A 20,690-nucleotide genomic window follows, 5' to 3' on the forward strand; every position below is an offset into this window, starting at 1 on the left:
AAAGTTGCTCTTCTATCAGCTTGAATCAGTCGGCCCATTCTCCTCTGACCTCTAGCATCAACAAGGCATTTTCGCCCACAGGACTGCCGCATACTGGATGTTTTTCCCTTTTCCCACCATTCTTTGTAAACCCTAGAAATGGTTGTGCGTGAAAATCCCAGTAACTGAGCAGATTGTGAAATACTCAGACCGGCCCGTCTGGCACCAACAACCATGCCGCGCTCAAAATTGCTTAAATCACCTTTCTTTCCCATTCTGACATTCAGTTTGGAGTTCAGGAGATTGTCTTGACCAGGACCACACCCCTAAATACATTGAAGCAACTGCCATGTGATTGGTTGATTAGATAATTGCATTAATGAGAAATTGAACAGGTTCTCCTAATAATCCTTTAGGTGAGTGTATATACATAATTATATTGAAGCGGCGGTAGATTGCCATTTCTCCCCAGTTTACAGTATTAGATCATGAGGATAGAGCATTTGGATTAAAACGCACAATAGGTCAAGCACCTTTAAAGCGTGAGTACACCCAAACATGAAAATTCTGTCATTATTTACTCACCTTCATGTCATTCCAAACATGTATGACTTTCTTTCTTGAATGTGAATCAAAGAAAAATGCCTGATTATAGGTTCACAAAGAGCTCAAATGAATAGGCTACATGTTGTTTAAAAGAATTATAAATGCATGTATTATATTAATATTAGGCTACTTGTCAATTAATATAATTATATGAATATACTATATCAATTAAAAGTAATTATAATTCATAGAATATAAATAAATATAAATAATTAGCACCAAAAGATGAGCAATTTTGTCTTTTCACTATAAACTGCTTTAATTTGGAACAAGAGATACAGGCGATGTGGCTTTATTGCATGTTTACTTGCAGCTGATTGGTTTGCGATCGCGAACCCAGAATAAAACCTGCTCCAGAACAGGTTAGCCGTGTAATACAAGTTACTATGGTGATGAACACTGCTAAAAACCAATCAACCTTCTTGAGCCCGAAAAACCAGAGTTTGCTCAAACTAATCTCGAACTTACCAGGGTAGCAACTGAAACCAGCTTTGTGCAACAGGCCACAGGTGAAAGAACTTTTACCAGGGCTAGCAACACTTTTTTACCTGGAGTTATTAAAACCTGCTTCGGAGCAGTTTGCACTGCTTTTGCGGTGTTAAATGGATTGGTAAATGGACTGCATTTATATATCGCTTTCAACGGACCCGCCATGGCCACCAAAGCGCTTTACATATTGCCTCACAATCACCCATTCATACAGCAACGGCGGTGTCAGCCATGCAAGGCGCCATCCAGCTCATCGGGAGCAGCTGGGGTTAGGTGTCTTGCTCATGGACACCTCGACACTTGGTAAGGTGGAACCTGTGTTGTGGTGCCAAATGTCAGGCCAGAATTGATTGTTAACCCCAGGTAAAAACGGATGAACAATGTCCAACAAGACAAGCCAGGATTTACAAATATTTTAAGTGTGAAAAGTCCTATTTTATTGACAGTGATGTAACACAGGAAGAGCCTTGTATACTTACTGTAATTTTGGTTGGGATTGTTTTTTAAATAAAATCTAATTTGCTTTTTAAAGACAACTATTACCTACTAACGTTTTACCTTTTATGAAATATCTTTTAAAGTACAGATGTGACCAAAAGTAAGTGCAAAAGTAGAAAAAAGTGAATTATAATTGAATGAAACAGACAAAGTAGAATCTTGTAAAATGTTTTTTAATTTACTTTTCTTTTTTTGGTTTCCTTGTCCCCTTTGAGATGACAGATTTACAAATAATCCTCACCCTTCTAAACCCAACCCCCACAAAACCCCACCCCTAACCACTCCCCTTGATGGAATGGGATGATATGAGACTAGCCAGTCTGGATCTCAGCGAGCGTGAATTTTAACAAGTCTGGAACGGTACAGTACATATGAATACAGACTAATAAACACATGTAACATACATGTGCTATAACTCTCTCTCTCTCTGTCTGTCTGTCTGTCTGTCTGTCTGTCTGTCTGTCTGTCTGTCTGTCTGTCTGTCTGTCTGTCTGTCTGTCTCTCTCTCTCTCTCTCTCTCTCTCTCTCTCTCTCTCACACACACACACACACACACACTCTGTTGAGGACTGGAGTGAAACGCCACAGGTTGACTGCAGGTTTGTTCTTCTTCTTGGACTACATTTTTCCATGATTCCACTTGCCCGCATTTAAGATCCATAATAAACTCAATGTGCGTTCCCAACAGAGGACAACCAATGTACCAATGTTTTCCAACAAAAAAGGGGACTTGGGTAGACAAAAAAGTTTAAAAAAAAAAAAAAAAAAAGGGGACGGGGGGATAATTTTTAATTTAGACAAGACCCACAGAGCACAAACATATTTACAAGCTCCAAAAACAAATGTAAAAACGCTCTTCATTCCGCACCCCCAAAAAAGCTCAGGGGTTCACCTTCTCACTTTTTTTTTATCTAAAAATAAAAATTATGAAAATAGACGTTGCACAGGCAGCGGCAGTGCCAGGTTGGCACCAGCTGACTGTTGGGTTCTGGGTTGGGTCTCAATGCAGTTGTGACATCACAGCTCGTCCCGGTCCCTGAGGATGGTGTAACGCGTTTCACTGGGGGCCAATTTCTGGAACGAACTATCTGGGGGATTACTGGCCACCTCTCCATTCTCCTCCTGCTGGAATACACACACAGACAGGCAAATAAACAACCACAAATCACCTGGATCTGTAAAGCGACTGTTCACACAGTCATTATACCCGGACCACAGATAGATGGATGTGTTCCTGTCAGCAGATCGCTCTGCACAGAGGTCACCGGGGTCATTCTGCTGCGCACGCACTCAAATGTCAGCACGCACATTTCATTCGGTCATAGTCTTAATTAATGTACGCCTGCATCAATTAGTCTAGATGAACACATTCTTTTCAGAGATTTTGACCAGGAAGTGTGCTGAACTCACAACCTGAGTAAAAGTGCCCGTCATAATGGAGCACTTTAATCAGCGCAAAATTGGACAACACTGATTTTCAGCAAATGTCACTTCAATATGCACAAGCCAAACAGAGAAGCTGATTAACTAACACGGGATAATGATGAGCTGTTATATACAATCTGTAATTTGTTAACAAAGGAAATGCGAAATTACAAGCAATGATACTGATATAAAGTGCAGTTTTACATTACCATTCAAAAGTTTGGAGTCAGTAAGTATTTAAGAAATTAATACTTTTATTCAGCAAGGATGCATTAAATTGATCAAAAGTGATAGTAAAGACCTTTACATTGTTAAAAATATTTCAAAATGTTCTTTTGAACGTTCTATTCGTCATCAAAAATAAGTAATTAAGTTATAAATAAGTAATAAATTAAGCATCAGCGTTTCAATACAGTGACAATGAGAATTGTTTCCTGAGAACCATAGCAATAATGGTTGCTGAAAATTCAGCTTTGCCATTAGCAGGGATGCAAACGGGTGAGGGGTAAAAAGGTGAGAACATTGCATGGATAAAGTAAACAATTCTCCGAGGTCAGGTTTAAAAAAAATAAAAAAATAATTTTTACTTTTCATGCTCATTTCTAGTTTCTATTAAGTATCTTTGCATCTGCCTGAAAACAAATTCTGCTTCGGGACGGGTTGTGTCGACCCATTCATTAGTCTTGTTGTTTGATGAGAAAAATATGAAATGTAGTTGCAATAAACGCATTAAGAATCCGTACAGCTGTAGCAGCGCAGGACTATTATTCTGCTGTGCGGAACTGAGGAAGAACCGATGATGGAATAGTTTGATCTTCGGCTGACCAATCAGCAGAAAGGGGCGTATAATTCCCAGCCAAGTGTAGAAATCGAATATTCAAACTGTTTATTCATTTTTCTACCTCTGAACGAAAAATCAAGCCGAAATCTTCTCATTTTTCTACTTTCAATATTAAATAAAAAAACAACTGAACAAATTATACACGGATTCTGAATGGAATCTAGTACAAACCTAGGGATGGGCGTATTCGTCAATTTGTTTACCTGAATATTCCACAGAACATTAGTTGCATTGTGTTTAAGAGGGCGTGGCAATTAGTTTGACTTTTAAAAATATATCTCAATGTCCAGGTGTTTGTAAGACAGAATATGTCCAGAGCAAACGTTCTCCAACCTGTCCCAGGTGTTGGCTGACATGCGATGCTATATACAGTATATGCGCTTTTGCTGCCAGAATGTAACGTTTTGCTGAAAATGTTAATAATAAATAATAATACAATAAAAAAAAAAAGTTTATTAATGTATGGGTGGCGGGGAAAAAAATAGTACCAAAAAAAGCGTAAAATATTGTGTCTATGGAAAGGAATTTAAATATAATTAGTATTGAATTTGGAAAAAACATGACTAAACAAGAATTTGGATACGTAGTAAATGTTTTTGGGGGGAGGGGGGGGTATTTTGTTTGCATGATCAATCACTACCCTCACATCCAAGTTCCGCCCATTCCTAGTAAAAGCCTAAAAAAAAAAAAAAAAACATATGGCAAACCCAACTCAAACCCCTGTAAATCAGCTGTGGTGAACTCTGACCTGTCCTGGAGTGCTGTCAGTGGGGTCTGGGCCGTGATGGAACTCTCTGTGCAACTTTCCTGAGTGCAGGTCCAATACAAACTGCCTCAGCTTTCCTGGAAACCTGTTCATACACACAAGGCATCAGAAAACAGTCCAAAAAACAAACAACAACACAAGCAGCATCATGATTTAATGAGTGATAAGACCCTGAGAGGACCGACAGTCTCCAAAACCACAGCATTTTAACAAGATAATGGCATCAACTGTGCTGCCCCAGACTCCACGGACCCCCTGGACAATCAGCTGTATCAAAGACTGATGGGAGGCAGGCTGATAAGGCCCTTATTGGATAATAGGATATGCAGAGTGCTTAATAAAATAAGGCATGCGCTGAATTATGATGCTTTCTGTCATACGGCCTCTGGTGTCATAAATAGTTATGATGTTGTAATAACATAGTTATAAACCTATGAAAACTAAGCAACTACGTTCACACACATTACAGCTATCAGTCAGGAGCCGCTAAATTAATTGGCCTAACTGGCTGAGAGATGAAGCCCAAAGAAGCTCTATCGCTGTCTTTTTGAGTGTGTGCTGCTGTGGGGCCAAGTCTATAATCATCGTTTAATTGCTAGGTGTCTGGAACAAGAGATAACCTGCAGGGAGGAGGCTGAAATAATCTCTGCATTAAAAGACACACGGACAAGCGCAATACTTACGCAAGGTCGCTGAACTCTGGGAAGACATACATGTGGCGGAAACTATCGATGGCAATTACAGGGCAGTCAGCGGGGGTCTTCTGAATGTGCAGTAGAGGGTGCCGGAACTTATCGCAATCTGCATGAAGAAAATTTATAGAACCTGCGAGAGAGAGAGAATCAATTTAGAGCTTCAAAACCTTGTGAGCTGATCTAAACAGCATTTTTGGCCCTCAAAAGTACATTTGGATTAGGGTTGTGCAAAACTGACAAGTTGGTGGGACGGTTATCTGAACGACTTACTGATTAGTCAATTAGGCCCTGATTAGATTAGGTGATCACATTGAATGTGTTCTCGCGTTCAAAAACAGCTAGACAAAGCACAATAGAATGGAACACAGCTTGAAACATTTTTAAACGTTGAACCATTCTAGGGCTGCATTTCCCAAAAGCATTGTAAGCCTAAGTAGATCATAGATACCATTGATCATAGATACCATTGGTGCCACTGGTCTATGATCTACTTAGGCTTATAATGCTTTTGAGAAAGGCAGACCTGAACTCAATGCTATGTCTAAAGGCCTGTTCACACCAACACAAATGTCCAAATAGGATTTATCCGTTCAGACCAATCCATGCGTAAAAAGTTGTTTTTTTAGTTTAAATGTTAACAATATTTAATGCGATTAAAGGAATAGTTTGCCAAAAAAAATGACAATTCTGTCATCATTTACTCACCCTCAAGTTATTCCAAACCTGTATGAATTTCTTTCTTCTGCTGAACACAAAGATGATCTCGGAAGCCATTGACTACCATGGTGAGAAAAAATACTTTAGCCATGTTTCCACCGCAGGAACTTTTCCCAGGAACTAGGAACTTTTGGGGTGTTTCGACCGCAGGAACGAGGGTCTAAATGAAGTTCCGGGTAAAAATCTCCCCCTCCGAAAGTCCCTGCTTGCGAGGTAGTAATTTCAGGAACTTTCGGTGGTGGGACTTGGGCGCTGAACATGCTGATTGGTTGAGCTCATGCAGCATTTTATTTCAACCGGCATTTTTAAAAAGTCTTTTGCGAGGACCATTCTGCGTTCAGCAAATATCAGTCTTGCTCTTTCTGTCTGATTGCGCGCTTTCGTCTGAGCCATCTCACTGTCAATGTCCGTAATAGCTGATAATAACATGCGTTGTCTTATTTTAAATCTAGCTTTACGAGCTTTCAGAATACGCTTTAGTATCAGTGCTCTTCTCTTTTCCGCAGTTTTGTTAATTACCTCTTTAGTAAACCAATACATAATCAGCAAAAGCAGCACAGCTTGAATCTCAGTCGCGCGCAGTCATCCGTCACCGGACTAATTTGCCTAATCTTCACGGTACTTTAGGCCACAGTGGAAACGCAGACAGTAGCAGGTCTGGGGGAAGAAAAGTTCCTGTAAAAAAAGTTCCTGGTACAAATTGCTCAGGGTAATTTGCTTATGATAGTCAATGGCGGTCGAGATCTGCATGTTACAAACATTCTTCCAAATATCTTCCTTTGTGTTCAGCAGAAGAAAGAAATGCATACAGGTTTGGAATAACTTGAGGGCGAGTAAATGACAATTTTTATTTTTGGGTGAACTTTTGGGTTAGCGTTATATTGATTATGCTCTTATTCATGCAAATGCTTTTAAACAATTCAAACGCGACAAATCAAGAGAACACACTGTCTGTGAATGTCTTGTCTATGAGACACACACACAATGCTCAGAAAGACAGAAGAAAAGTGTTCACTATTCACGCATAACACACAATTATGCCAAAAGGTAACAGAAAATTACCCGCTGCTCTTGACTTAAGAACTTTTTCGAAATGTGCGCACTGTCCAAATGTGCGGACTAAAAGTTTGCATCCTATGTTATGTCTCGAAGCCCTGTGATCAAAAATAAATGTGAGCAAACGCGATTGAATATGTACAGGTTTGTGTCTCGTTATTCTATTCAAAATATCAACAACAATTGATTTTGAATTCCTATCAGGAATTTAGAATTATTACCATCATTGTAAATAGTGGTCAAATATCACAGCTATCTAATCTATTTAATACTTCAAAGCTCAAGGCTAAATCTGAATTTTTTTTTTAATAACAGCTGCCAAAAATAGTCTATATATCACTGTTGTTTGTGATTTAATTTTAAAGGAGAAAAAAAAAAATTCTCAACACCCACCCACCAACTCAGTTTTTTCTTCTTTGCAAAATCACACCCTGATAATAATAATGGTAACACTTTAGTATGGTAAACACATTCACTACTAACTATGACTTTTGCCTCATTAAACTCCTAATTTACTGCTTATTAATAGTTAGTATGGTAGTCTTTGTAGCGTTTAAGTTAAGCATAAATATGTGCTTTATAAGTACTAATAAACAGCCAATATCCTAGTAATATACATGCTAATAAGTAACTAGTTAATAGTGAGAATTGAACCCTAAAATAAAGTGTTACCATAATAATAAATATTTTTTTTCACATTGTAAAAATGAAACTTATCGGATCCACACAAATTACCTATTTTTGGATTCAAAACAGCAGTTTGCATTCCTATACTATACACGTGAGTGATATCCAACCAATGGATTATGAAAAATGACCCTGACCCCGTCTGGCCCGTCCATACCTTTTTCACTGATAAGCTGGCGAGCCACTTCTTGCTGAAATTTCTCCAGACTCTCTGTGTCATCCTTCAGATGGAAGAGGATCAGGAATGGGATGCCCTCTTCCGTCAATTCCTTCACACACACAAAAACACACATTCTAATCTTAGTCAAACAGATAAGCAGAGTGATACAAACAGTGAAAAGTCCCAGTGAAATTATACAAAACATTAGCACCATTGGTAGTACTGATGCGGGGCTTGGAACTAAATGCTATATAATAGGTTTTGAGAGTGTGTAGGATGGCTGGGTGAAGTGCAGCCGAGCAGAGGTGGGTCACTGGAATAGATTGTGGAGAATCTGCCATATCACCAAGCAACAGAGACTAAAGATATTCAAAACATGCGGTCAAGAAAATCAAAGAAAAAAAACCAAACCTACTAAAGGACATGGCATGCGGACGTCTTTAAAACACAAACACACTTGAAACGTACACACTCAGATGAGCTTGAGTGTGGGAAAAGTACACTGAGGGGGAGGGGACTTTTCTTATGCAAATTAGTAATTGGTTGTTCGGCGGAACTGTTAGATGTTCACAAATAATACGGACAAAATGGAAAGAAAGTACATGTGATAGTTCATATACACATACAAAAAAAGATATTTCGAGAAAGGAAATCATACCTCTCCATTTTCAAATGTGATTTCTCGGACTAGCGGCACACACTTGTCCTGTGTCCAGGCATAGCCGAGGTCAAAATTTGTGAGCGAGCCCATGTAGACCATGTCAGGAGCATTCTCTCCCATTGGCTTATAAATAATATTATCACCACTGAACCGCTCAGGCTTTGAAATTTCCCTGAAAAAAAATAAGAGGTATAGTAAGAATGAGACTGATGTAAGAAATTTTAAATGAAGGTAATGGACTGAGTTGACTAATAGTTCACCCAAAATTTAAATTCTGTCATTATTTACTAACCTACAATACTCATCGTTTCGAGCCCATTTGATTTTTTCTGTTCATACTTAACACCATGGACTAAATCATAAAAGAAATCATAAAAGTAGTCCAATATGATTTGTGCTTCTTCTGAAGCCATTTGGCCACAACTGTACAGTTGTGTGGAAAAGAGCTGAGTTAAGATTATTTAAAAAAACGTTATTTCAATGTTTCACTGAAAAAAATAACAGTATGCAGGTTTGATATGACATGAGGGTGAGTAATTGACAGAATTTTCATCTTTGGGTGAACTTCTATCAATTAGTTGTTGATAGGACAGAGGCAGATCTGAATGAAAGATTGCAGTTGATTGTAATGTGGTGTTCACACCGGACGCGATTCGCGCGAAGGTGGACGCTTGAACATTTTGAGTTTACTCGCTTCAATCGCGCGTGAAATTCGCGCGTGACATTCACTGCACAACAGACGCGAATTAACGTCATGGGCGGGGCTTCTGCCAGCCGGCTCGTCTCTTTGACAGTCCCTCCAGAAAAACGCGATTATGCGAGCGCGTGATTTAACGCATAATCAGCCAAAGTCCGCATATTCATGCGGGGGCCGCATTTTTTCAAATACGCCGCACTTTCGCCGCATAAATTGCCTATTTCCGCGTGCAAAATATGCGGGGCTATCATGATTTCATAATCCCCGCATTTTCGTTGCAAAAAAAGTCATATATATTAGCAGAAAGTTGAACAATTTTCGTTTACTTCACACAAGAGCCGCCATTTCCGCCTATTGCCATGGGAACGTTTTGAAGTGACGTGATTACCCGACGCGAACGTCATCGAAGAGCTTCAAACCCCGTGGAGAAACCATAGATACCGGTGAAACCATGATGAAGCACAAACTCCCATTGGCCAACAAAAATAACAGCAAAAGAGCAAAGCAGTTTCCCTGTGTGCTGACTGATTTCAAAACACAGCTTTGAAGCGTTATGAATCAATGAGTCGATTCAGCGGTTTGAAGCGTTATGAATCAATGAGTCGATTCAGCGGTTTGAAGCGTTATGAATCAATGAGTTGATTCAGCGGTTTGAAGCGTTATGAATCAATGAGTCGATTCAGCGGTTTGAAGCATTATGAATCAATGAGTCGATTCAGCGGGTTGGATCGCCAAAGTCACGTATTTCAGCAGTTTGACACGCGATCCGAATCATGAATCGACTCGATGATTCATAGCATCATGATGCTGTGTTTTGAAATCAGTCATCACTATATAAGTCGTTATTTAGTTTTTTTTGCACACAATAACTATTATCGTCGCTTCATAAAGTTATTGTAGAACCACTGTAGTGAGATGGACTTTGTAACGACGTCTTTAGTAGGCTACCTTTTATGGGTCTTGAGAGTGTACATTGTGCCAATGGAGGCCTTTCTGAGCCATCGGAATTCAACTAAAATATCTTAATTTGTGTCCAACAACATAAAGGGAAGTTATTAATGACAGAATTTTCATTTTTAGGTGAACTAACCCTTTAAGAGATTGCACTTTGTGCATTGGAAGCACTCAAATGTCTGTTTTGTATAGCAACATCTGTAAAACAGGAAGTTATTTATAAATTTTTTCAGAAGTTGTAGCATATTCCTTTTGTAAAGCTACAGAACTTGATTGACTAAATGTTTTGTAAATTTGAGCCATTATTAAGGTCTTCAATAAAACAAGATGAGAACTTAAATATTCCAGCACTTTCTGTGATGTAGTGCTTTTTTTCTCTTTCTCATCAAACCGCAGTTTTTGCAAGTTCCCGCAATTTTATCGCATAAAATTGCATAAATATCCCGCATTTTTCATCGCATTTTTTAAGAAAACGTGCCGCATAATCATGGATTTTTGCCCGCAACAATCACAAAAAAAAGCCGCATTTTTCTGGAAGGACTGCTTTGAGAAATGGCTGACATGGGCTGTGTTTACACGTCTTTTTTTTGTTAAAATCTACTGTTAATGTGTGACAAAACGTAGTTTTAAGACTTTTTCAGTCGATAATGTAGTTGTTTAAAGCTCAAATATGTGGTTTATTTATATAAAGAGTGGCTATTTGAACATTTTATCTGGCGTTTTCGGAGTTGTGAGCTCCAGCGGACAGCGGCGCTCAGCGCTCGTCAAAGCCGGCGAGGGCAACTTTTCCTCGGCCAGTCCTTCTGCCGTCTGCCGCTGGCTCTGATGTCTCTGTGGTGTGTCTCGAGCTATAATTCGTCTTGTAACAGCCGATCTTTGGTCTCATGGATCTATAATTTGTTCCATGGCAAATCGTTTAGACTGAAGGCAAAGAGAAGTTTCATTACTTTATATTTTTAGGCTATAACTTTACGTTGCCGTTGTAACGTTAGCCTACTAGCACTGACTTTGAACGTTCAATTCGCGCCGACTCAATCGCGCCGACTCAATCGCGCGAATCTCGCCGCCTCATTCGAATCGCGTCCGGTGTGAACGCACCGTAAGAAAGTGGCAGGGCTTACACAGACTAAATGATTGGAGATTTAATAATGTTTATTGGAGATTTAATAATGTTTTTTTTAGAAACATATGCATGGCTAAATCGTTCACAATAAGATCAATACATGCATTTACAAAGCAGATAGGGTGAGACTTTAAGTATCTTAAGTGCTTTTCCTACCCAAAAGCTGCCAGGAAAACACAGTCATCTCTCAGGATGTTGGCCACTTTCTCATAAGTACGGTAATTGTCACAGTCTTTTTTCTCAAAGTAACCAATGATGGTGCGTCTACTCCTCTGAAAGAGAGGAAGGAAAGTAAGATGACACAGCAAGGAAATCCAGACTCCACATCAATCTCAGATGCTAAACCTGAAAAGCATTTCGCTAGACTTAACATGTGCCACAGATATTAAATTGTATAGTATAGTGATTTTGAAACACTCACATCTACAGTGCTGATTTCCTCCAGATTTTCTATCTCTTTGATTGGATCCACTTTCTGCTGGCGGATGAAATCAGCGATGGCGGTTACTGACCTTTGACCTCTGTACTCTCGCTTCATCATCATCCCATTTCTGAACAGTTTGAGTGTGGGGTATTTGCTTATCCTGTAGCGCTGGGCTATATCAGCTATTGGGAGAAACATAAAAACAGCAGCCATTACTCCAGCATTCAGTGTCACATGATCATTCAGAAATCATTCTAATTTGTTGCTCAAGAAACATTTCTTATTTTTATCAATTTTGAAAATAATATTTAGCTTAATATTTTTCGTGGAAACAAATAAACATTTATTTGAGATTTAAAAAAAAACTATTTTGTAACATTATACATTCAGCTTTGCCATCACAGGAATAAATTACATTTTTAAATACATCATTGGTGAGCATAAGAGACTTCTTTCAAAAACATTTAAAAAAAACAGGTACTGTAGATACCTGAAGGTGAACATCTAAAAGGTGTGTTTAAATCAATGAAAACCAACAGAATGAGATTACATGACTTTTTCGGTCACACTGATTTCTGTTTGGCTTGCAATTCATAGAAGGGTGAGTTTAAGGACCCACGTGTAGAAGAACACTTTAACCTTCCAGATGCTCTGCTTTTGAAGAACAAAATATGTGCCAGTCTATGAATATTTAGCTTTATAGGTTACGAGAGGGAAAAATCGAAATGTCAGAGGTCAGGGATAGGCTCGTTTTAAACTGAAAGATGGTCTCAAGTCAAAGTATAGAGACAGAAAAAGGGTTAAAGAGAGAGAAAAAGGGAAAGAATTAAAGAAAGTAGAGAACAGAGAAAGAGAGAAGGCAAGAAGGGGGAGGGGCAGAGAAATGAAAGTCAACCAATGTGGGGGGTAAATACTCCAAAGCCGATCGGCTGAAATCAGTCATGCGCGGTCTCTCTCGCTCACACACACCCACGCTGTGGGGTGTCTTTGAGCCGCCTTGACTTCACAGAAGATGCAGTTTTGTCATTAAACCATCAAACACTTTACAAGACATCAATAATTCTGTTTAATTTGCTTTATCTCAAAGGCTAAACCAACGTGTGTGTGTGTGTGTGTGTGTGTGTGTATGTATATAAACTCACAGTGCTGGTCACAGTCCACCCGGGCAAACACCACCTGTGTAGCATCTGGATATTCCTCCCGCACTATATTCGACGACTCCTCAAAAATAGGGTGGAGCATCTGACTGAAACGACACCTGCGGAAAATGCATACAAATAAAATGACCTGAGAACAGGATACAGATACTTTAGAGTATGAGATGCCTGTGCTAGTTTATTGTTTCTAAGCAGATAAAAAAGTTTGACCATTTCAGGTCTGTGTAATAAGCTGTACAATATGCTTTTTATAATATCATTATCATCAGGACATGTCAACTTATTTAAAGGGATGGGTCCCCATAAATGGTTTTTTTTGACAATGGTCTCATCATTTACTTACCCTCATGCCATCCCCAATGTATATGACTTTCTTTCTTCAGATAGATAAAGATTTTTTGAAAAATAATCAATATCTGCGAGTCCATATTATGCAAGTGAATGGGTGAATTGATGCTTGAAAAATCACACACAGTAAGTTCACAAGGTCAGCTTGACATTAACCTAAGTGCGTTACGTTTGTGCAAAAAGTAATGCAGAAGCACAGAGGACTACCACTTCGCCAACTATACAACGCATTTATGTCACGTGTTTGGGTCCCTCAAATGAATGACATTATTCTCGTTATTAGACTGGAAGCACTGGTTAATATGTAAAATATTAAAACATTAGTATTTTTCTTACACACACTTATAGTTTAACTTCAGAAGACAATTGATTTATCCATTGGGGTTATGGAGTACTGTCACTATCGCTGTGTGTAGTTTTTCAAGGGTCAACTGAGTGACATCCATTCATTGGTATTATTTGGACTCACAGAAATAGATTATTTTCCTTTGTTTAACTGAAGAAAGAAAGTCATACACATCGGGGATGGCTTGAGGGCGAGTAAATAGTGAGAATTTTAATTTTTGGGTGAACTATCCCTTTAAAATCTGGTTGTAAAACTAATATAAATGAATCGGTTGGTTCGGTTGATCTTCTGTTAATGTTCACTGATCAATGTTTATAAGTGAATAAAAGCCTAAATTCAATCTGTTCATCATATAAAACGATCCAGTCTCTTCATAAAATTTTGACTAAACCGCTCAATTGATATGGATTAGTTTTACACTCTCTGTGTGAACTTTTTGAAACATCAAAGTAGTAGTTGCGTGGACTGATACTGGAGTCAAGTCAAGCCAAGTCAAGTCAACTTTATTTATATAGCGCTTTTAACAATGCAGATTGTTTCAAAGCAGCTTTACAGTGTTAAGTATGTACAGTTATTCAGCTGTATAGCCATTCCGGAGAAAACGGTGATGTCATCAGTTCATTTCAATTATCATAGTGACAGTGTGGGCTTTAGATCAGTAATTTAGTTTATATGGTTAATTTAGTTTAATAATTAGATTTATTTGGATATTTAGTTGAAAAATGTAGTGTCCCCAACTGAGCAAGCCAAGCCAGAGGCAACAGTGGCAAGGAAACCAAAACCCCATCAGGTGACCTAATGGAGAAAAATAAACCTTGGGCAATTTGACTAGAGCCACCCCTGCACCCATGGAGGGACATAAATCTCTGATATTTTATTAAAAATATCTTAATTTGTGTTTTGAAGATGAACTAAAGTTTTACGGTTTGGAAAGACATGAGGGTGAGTAATTGATGACATTTTTTTTTCATCCCTTTAAGTATTTAATGTCAGCTACCCATATGGGGGTCCAGCAAGCAAAGCAAATCAATAACTCTAATCACCCTTTCTGACAAACACACATCTGGAGGCTTTGAGCTGAGAAAGACACTCACCAGTCTGCATAGAAGTTGACTAGAGCCACCCCTGCACTGTCTGTGGAGAGAAAGATGTGGTTTAATGTCATTTGATCTACTACAATGACAAAGCACGATTGGATAACTCACACCCACATGCACGACACAGGTGCGTAAATGTCTGATTGAAAACAGCCTCATTTAAACACACAAATAAACCAGGAAAAAACTCACTAAGGATGTCATCGATGTTTCCAGCATCCAGACTGGTTATTTCTCCTCGTCCAGGAGTATACAGACCCGTTACCTGACAACAACAGAGATGGTTCATTTGCATGAGTGCATGTGAGTAATAACATTAACAGTGCTCATAAAGGAGCCAGTGGTAAATCATTATCATCAGACAGTCATACTCATAATCTATTATCTATCTGATACGAAAAATACAGGCTTTCATGCAGGGGCCAAAATGAAGTCTAGGAAAGCCCTGAATAGAATAAAATAGGACTTTGGCAAATAAAAACCAAGTAGATGGTAACTTTTTAGGAACTGCAACATAATAAACAGTGTAAGTTGAATTATAAGAACAAAAGGCGATTCAAATTAAGTAGAAGAAACATCTACTAAAGTTAACATCTGTTGTGACTCGTGCCTCTTTTTTAACAACAAAATTTACCCTCATAACTTTGCCCAAACGTATTCGATTTTTTTTTTGCAGAAGTCAACAATACAGAACATTTAGAGAACAAAAATAACAGAGCAAAGTTTCTTACTAATAATAAAGGTATCATATTAAAACATTTTTAAACAAATAAACAATGACATAAATATTACATAATAATTACACATTGAAAAGCTTGAAAAGTTGTAACTGAGGAAAGTTGACAATATGTGCTTGTTATGAGATGTGATGATAAAATGAATATAGAATTGAGGACTGAAATGGGAAACTAAGGATAACCTATTTATGCTAAAAACATCAAATGGGCCACAACAAATAAAAACAAATAAGCATTAAGCAAAACACATGGGATAAAGTCAGACTGGGACAGTAGTTTCTTTATATGACAAACAGATTTAATACTATCAGTCCAGGCAAAACTAAAAAGTTTAGTTAGTTGTTTTTTTTAACACTAATGTGAAATTTATTTGAGAAATGGAAAGTGAATCTTTGCTGACCAATGTGGCACTTTTTAAAGCTTTTGTGGCACACCACCACTAGGCTCTGTTTGAATGCAGGATGTCTCCAAGCAAACAACATGCAAATTGTTGCTTCACCATATTCCTAAATAAGTAGAAGCAAAATGTGCTTATAACAACAGTCCAGCCTGTATTTAAATATCTGTCATAATCCATCCCAAAAGCCCCCTTTAATGGGAAAGTACATTTAGGCTGGACTGTACTTAGTAACAGTGAACTGATAAACCCACAATCTAATCTAAATGTCATTTGAGATAACTAATCACACTTTCAATTACAATCACATACTACCACTCAAATAAAGAATTGATAAAATACAGAATTGATAAAAAATATGAAAAGGAAATTAAATTTTATATGCCTTTCTATCAGGGAGTAGTGCGTTCTGAGCATGACATTTCATAAGGGCAAAGACCAGTTTGGTTTTTAAATCTTTAAATCTTCAGTACAAATTTATATATATAAAAAAATAAAACTTGTATTATAATGAATGTATGACATTTTTTATTATTATACAGATTATCATTTTAGTATATAATGTACTTCTATATTCAGAATATTTAATTAATATTCTATACATACAGTACCTGACAAAAGTTTGAAACCTTCCATTTTTTAAAAAATGTTTTTAAAAGTTGTCTTTAATGTTTCTTGATAATCAAATCAGCATATTAGAATGATTTCTGAAGGATCATGTGACACTAAAGACTGGAGTTATGATGCTGAAAATGTTGCTTTGCCATCACAGAAATAAATCACATCTTTAAATGTATTAAAATAGAAAACTATTATTTTAAATTGTAATAACACTTCACAATATAACTGTTTTACTGTATTTGATAAAATAAATACATCCTTGGTGAGCATAAGAGACTTTCCTGTTTGGAAATGTATCCAAACAGGTACTGTATTTGTTTATTTTAGCAGAAGATTTGTTTACTAAAAGGGAATGTTACATTATATTTAAGTTTCCAAGTTCAGTGTAGATAAATGGCATTTTAAGATGCATGTGTATTACTCTTGCAATGTAACTGACATAATTGTGACAGCCTTGCCTTTCTGTAACATGAAACAACAATTTCATTTGGACTTTAGACGTTCCTTTTAGCCATGTGAAGATATCATTAATCTTGCTGATTAGCTGGTATTATTAATCTGGTAAATATATGTTATTACTATAAAATGAGCATTTCACAACCAAAATTCATTGAAGACAAGTATCGTGGCTAGTTATCTAACATATGTGATCGATCCAAAAGAAACTGAACAGGTTTGGTAATGCTACATGTTAATGTAGAGTTGTTGGCTGTTGGATGAGTCTGCTGTTGCTACATTTCACTACATCCTTGTTTGACTGTGTCAAAGAGAGCCTGAAGACAAGTATAATGATATTACGATAGAAATCTTCACCTCTCCTTGATTAAACAGAGAGACTACTTGGCAAGTGAATAACATTGCAAACGGCAAGACTGAATGCGATGATACAGACCTCCTCACACTGGCTGTCTTAATGTCTGTGATATGTCCATTTTTAGAGACAAAAAGAACCGTTCAGACTAATATATCAAACACACACTGAGGCATATGTGATCCTCATCAAAAAACAAAACAGGCAGCTGCTAAACAACACTGCCTACATTTACTGGCTAATCTCTCAGAGAACTCAAGTCTCCAACTGTCACAACAGCCACAGAAAACAAAACAAACACACAACTCCACATGGGCTGATCTAAACCGCTCAGATCACAAAGTACAAAATCACAGCTAGACCCAACATACGCTGTAGTTTCGGTAAACAAATTTGCACCCGTGCATGTCCGTTTCTTACGGAGATCCATCACAGAGTTTCCCAGCTCTAATACTGGGAGTTTCAACTCCGATAAACAAAAATAAGAGTGGAGTGAAGTGTGAACTGCGGAGTATTTTATGCTATACTGCAGTCTCAGGTTATGGGTAATAACCAGGGTTGATGAGAGAGTTAAAGGGATAGTTCACCCAAAAATGAAAATGCTGTCATCATTTACTCACCCTCAAGTTGTTCCAAACCTGTATGAGTTTCTTTGTTCTGCTGAACACAAAAGAAGATAGAGTGAAGAATGTTTGTAACAAAGCAGATAGAGCAACCATTGACTACCATAGTAGGGAAAAAATACTATGGTTGTCAATAGTTGCTCTATCTGCTTTGTTACAAACATTCTTCACTCTATCTTCTTTTGTGTTCAGCAGAACAAAGAAACTCATACAGGTTTGGAACAACTTGAGGGTGAGTAAATGATGACAGCATTTTCATTTTTGGGTGAACTATCCCTTTAAGGCCCAAGAATGATACATATAATAACTATATTAGCATCCACTCTATATAATATTTGGTTTATATTGAGCATGCGTTACAGTTATGTCGCCTGCCACTTTCAAGATCTAAACAATCGGGTAGATACTGATTGGCTATTTTTATTGTTCATCAGCTGAAAAAAAATATACTATATATATTTTTTTATTTGACCTCATAATGTTTAATAAAATTGTGAAACCAGACTTCTCTTTGGTGGCGTATGCAGGACTTCTCCAATCATTTAATCCACTTGAAACTGCACCTGCAAGCTTGTGTTCATCGTTTAAAGGGCATATTGCAGGTTAGAGACTCCAGTGAGTCAATGTATAGAAAAATAATGTAGGAACTAGATTTTCTATAAAATATACTTATAAATAAGCTATTAAGGCTTTTGGAGTCGTTTTTGTGAGAAAATTTTACTTCCGCATCTAAAAATGCCAAAACCGGACGTGGCGTAACGAGAGGGAGTGCGGTGAATTTCAGCAATAGGAAAACAATGGATTGCAATGACAGTTCGGACATTGAGGAAATTATAAATGTTTATTAATACTCATATGGCAGACCACAGCCATACAATTATGACACTCAATTAGGGACAGGCCAGGATTAGACAGAACAACGATCAGGAGACAAATTGAGTTGTTGGGTGAGGAGAAACAGTGGAGAACAGGGCAGGTGTCTCGGTGAGAGACCAGTGTTAGCATATATATATATATATATATATATATATATATATATATATATATATATACCCTAACTAAAGATATGAACACTGTGCTCAGATTACAATAGTCTCAAAAAAAGTACCTGCCATTAATTTTTTGTCTTTTCTATAATCCACTCGTATGTACTTCACAATACGGAAGAAAATATATTTCGCTACTTCTGTTTCCTCGCAGCTTCGGTTTCTTAGCTGGCTAACATTGTGAAAATGACTTGTGATAACCTTGGAAGCATTACTTAAAATAAAATAGGTTAAAATCATAAACAAACCTGTAATGCTTCACAACGTATGTAAAGTGTATTTGAATGTATTGCTATCATGAAGTTGTTTTGAAACAGTATGTGCTGTGACATCAAATGAGTCAGGATTACAAGCATTTTAAATAATTGTATTGAAATGATTATTAAAACTGAGGTGCTTAGAGGTCAATCTCAAAGCTACTAACTCTGCTCTATGGTAATAAATATTACGTTCACAAAGGAAAACAAATTATTTACATTTTACAACTTATTACCGAAAATGTGACCCTTTCTCTTAACTGCTAAAAATACATACCGAAACTGACAGCTTGTAAAATGAACTACATTGGCAGCAAGGCTACTGCGGCTTTCACATCATGCTGTGCTAAACGGAGCAGCGCGGGTCACTTCCGGGTTGACAGCCAATAGCATTCGGCCACAACAGAGAAGTTCACCAACCGGTTTCTTAACTGCGAAGTCGGATGAAACGAATCCCAAAATATCCATCTCTTTACTTTGGGACTATAAAGATCAGTGTTGACAGCTGGATACTGTATGGCTCCTTTAGTAAAAACGACTTCAAATGCTTAATTCATTTGTTTAAAGGCCTTTCCCTAAACAGGTTCACATCAGTCGCTGTCTGTGAAACTTTATAACTATAAATGGGAACAGGACGCATGCAAGCACCTCAATTACTTGTTCATTTGAACAAGTTGCGTTTAACATTTAAAACCCCTGCAAGGTTCCAAAACTTGCGTTGCGAGTGACGTCTTTTACCCATCTAAAACCTCTCCATTTCCGTCATTATCTACTCATGAGAACGAATGTCCTTTGGCCCTTTCAACACTGTATTTAAGACTGCTAAAAATAAAAGTTTGTATGATTCAGTGATCCTTAGATGGCTCGAAGACATCCTAAATGACAATATAAGTTGGCAATGTTTATAAATGACGCGTATGGTTGTGAATTAAATGGGAATAGTTGACACGCAGCCTATAAACTCTTAAAATGTCCCATACTTGCAGCTGCATCATGACTACAAGCCCGGTGGTAACTCTAATAGCTGGTTAGCCACATTAGCCAGCTGTCTCTAGCACTTTCTGTAGCCAGCCTACATTCACTATAGGCCATTAGACCAAGCTTCAGAGTTGACATAGTCGAAATCGTTCGTTGCACCAATTCTAAAGGCCTTCGTATAATAACCCGTTAAAAAAACAGTGTAAATCAAGGGCATCACATCCAAGTTCATAAACCCTGATAATAGCTAACGTTATATGAGCTAACAATCCCAAGCAAACCTGCCAGAAGTGTGTTACTGAACGAGCGCGCGATTACTCATACACATACCAGCAGGAGGGTGAAGTAGTGCAGTTCGGGAGCGGGAATTATTGATGATAATTTCATTGTATAGTGGTGTTGGTTGAGGTTACGATGTTGTTGGATCTTGCCAGTCTCTCGACACCACCTCCTTCTCCTCTGCTGCAGGAAACAGGCAGTACATACGGCCAGGG

General features: G+C 37.8%; 1 protein-coding gene across 2 annotated transcripts; it reads right to left on the reverse strand.

Moving 5' to 3' along the window:
• Positions 1-1,726: 1,726 nt before the first annotated feature.
• On the reverse strand, positions 1,727-20,667 carry erp44 (endoplasmic reticulum protein 44). Of its 2 annotated transcripts, none has more exons than XM_079837224.1 (11): positions 20,527-20,667; positions 14,919-14,991; positions 14,724-14,763; positions 12,921-13,036; positions 11,776-11,960; positions 11,511-11,626; positions 8,578-8,752; positions 7,917-8,028; positions 5,288-5,429; positions 4,587-4,689; positions 1,727-2,697 (listed from the first exon to the last, which is right to left on the reverse strand). In XM_079837224.1, the coding sequence occupies exons 1-11, from the start codon at positions 20,581-20,583 to the stop codon at positions 2,590-2,592; spliced, it is 1,227 nt and encodes a 408-aa protein (XP_079693350.1). In that variant the 5' UTR covers positions 20,584-20,667; the 3' UTR covers positions 1,727-2,589. The 2 variants fall into 2 exon arrangements, with proteins under 2 accessions (XP_079693350.1, XP_079693351.1); XM_079837225.1 differs by having other exon boundaries at positions 1,728-2,694; positions 20,527-20,657.
• Between the last annotated feature and the right edge of the window lie 23 nt (positions 20,668-20,690).

The sequence above is a fragment of the Gobio gobio genome, assembly GCF_949357685.1.
Source record: "Gobio gobio genome assembly, chromosome: 15".
Taxonomy (NCBI): Eukaryota; Metazoa; Chordata; class Actinopteri; order Cypriniformes; family Gobionidae; genus Gobio; species Gobio gobio.

Excerpts from the sequence above, each read along its gene's own strand:
- erp44 (XM_079837224.1), bottom strand. The coding sequence starts at position 20,583 with ATGAAATTATCATCAATAATTCCCGCTCCCGAACTGCACTACTTCACC. Across the intron at positions 14,764-14,918 it reads AAACATCGATGACATCCTTA|ACAGTGCAGGGGTGGCTCTA; the intron begins GTGAGTTTTTTC and ends TTCTCTCCACAG. Across the intron at positions 11,961-12,920 it reads GGTGGACTGTGACCAGCACT|CTGATATAGCCCAGCGCTAC; the intron begins GTGAGTTTATAT and ends TTCTCCCAATAG.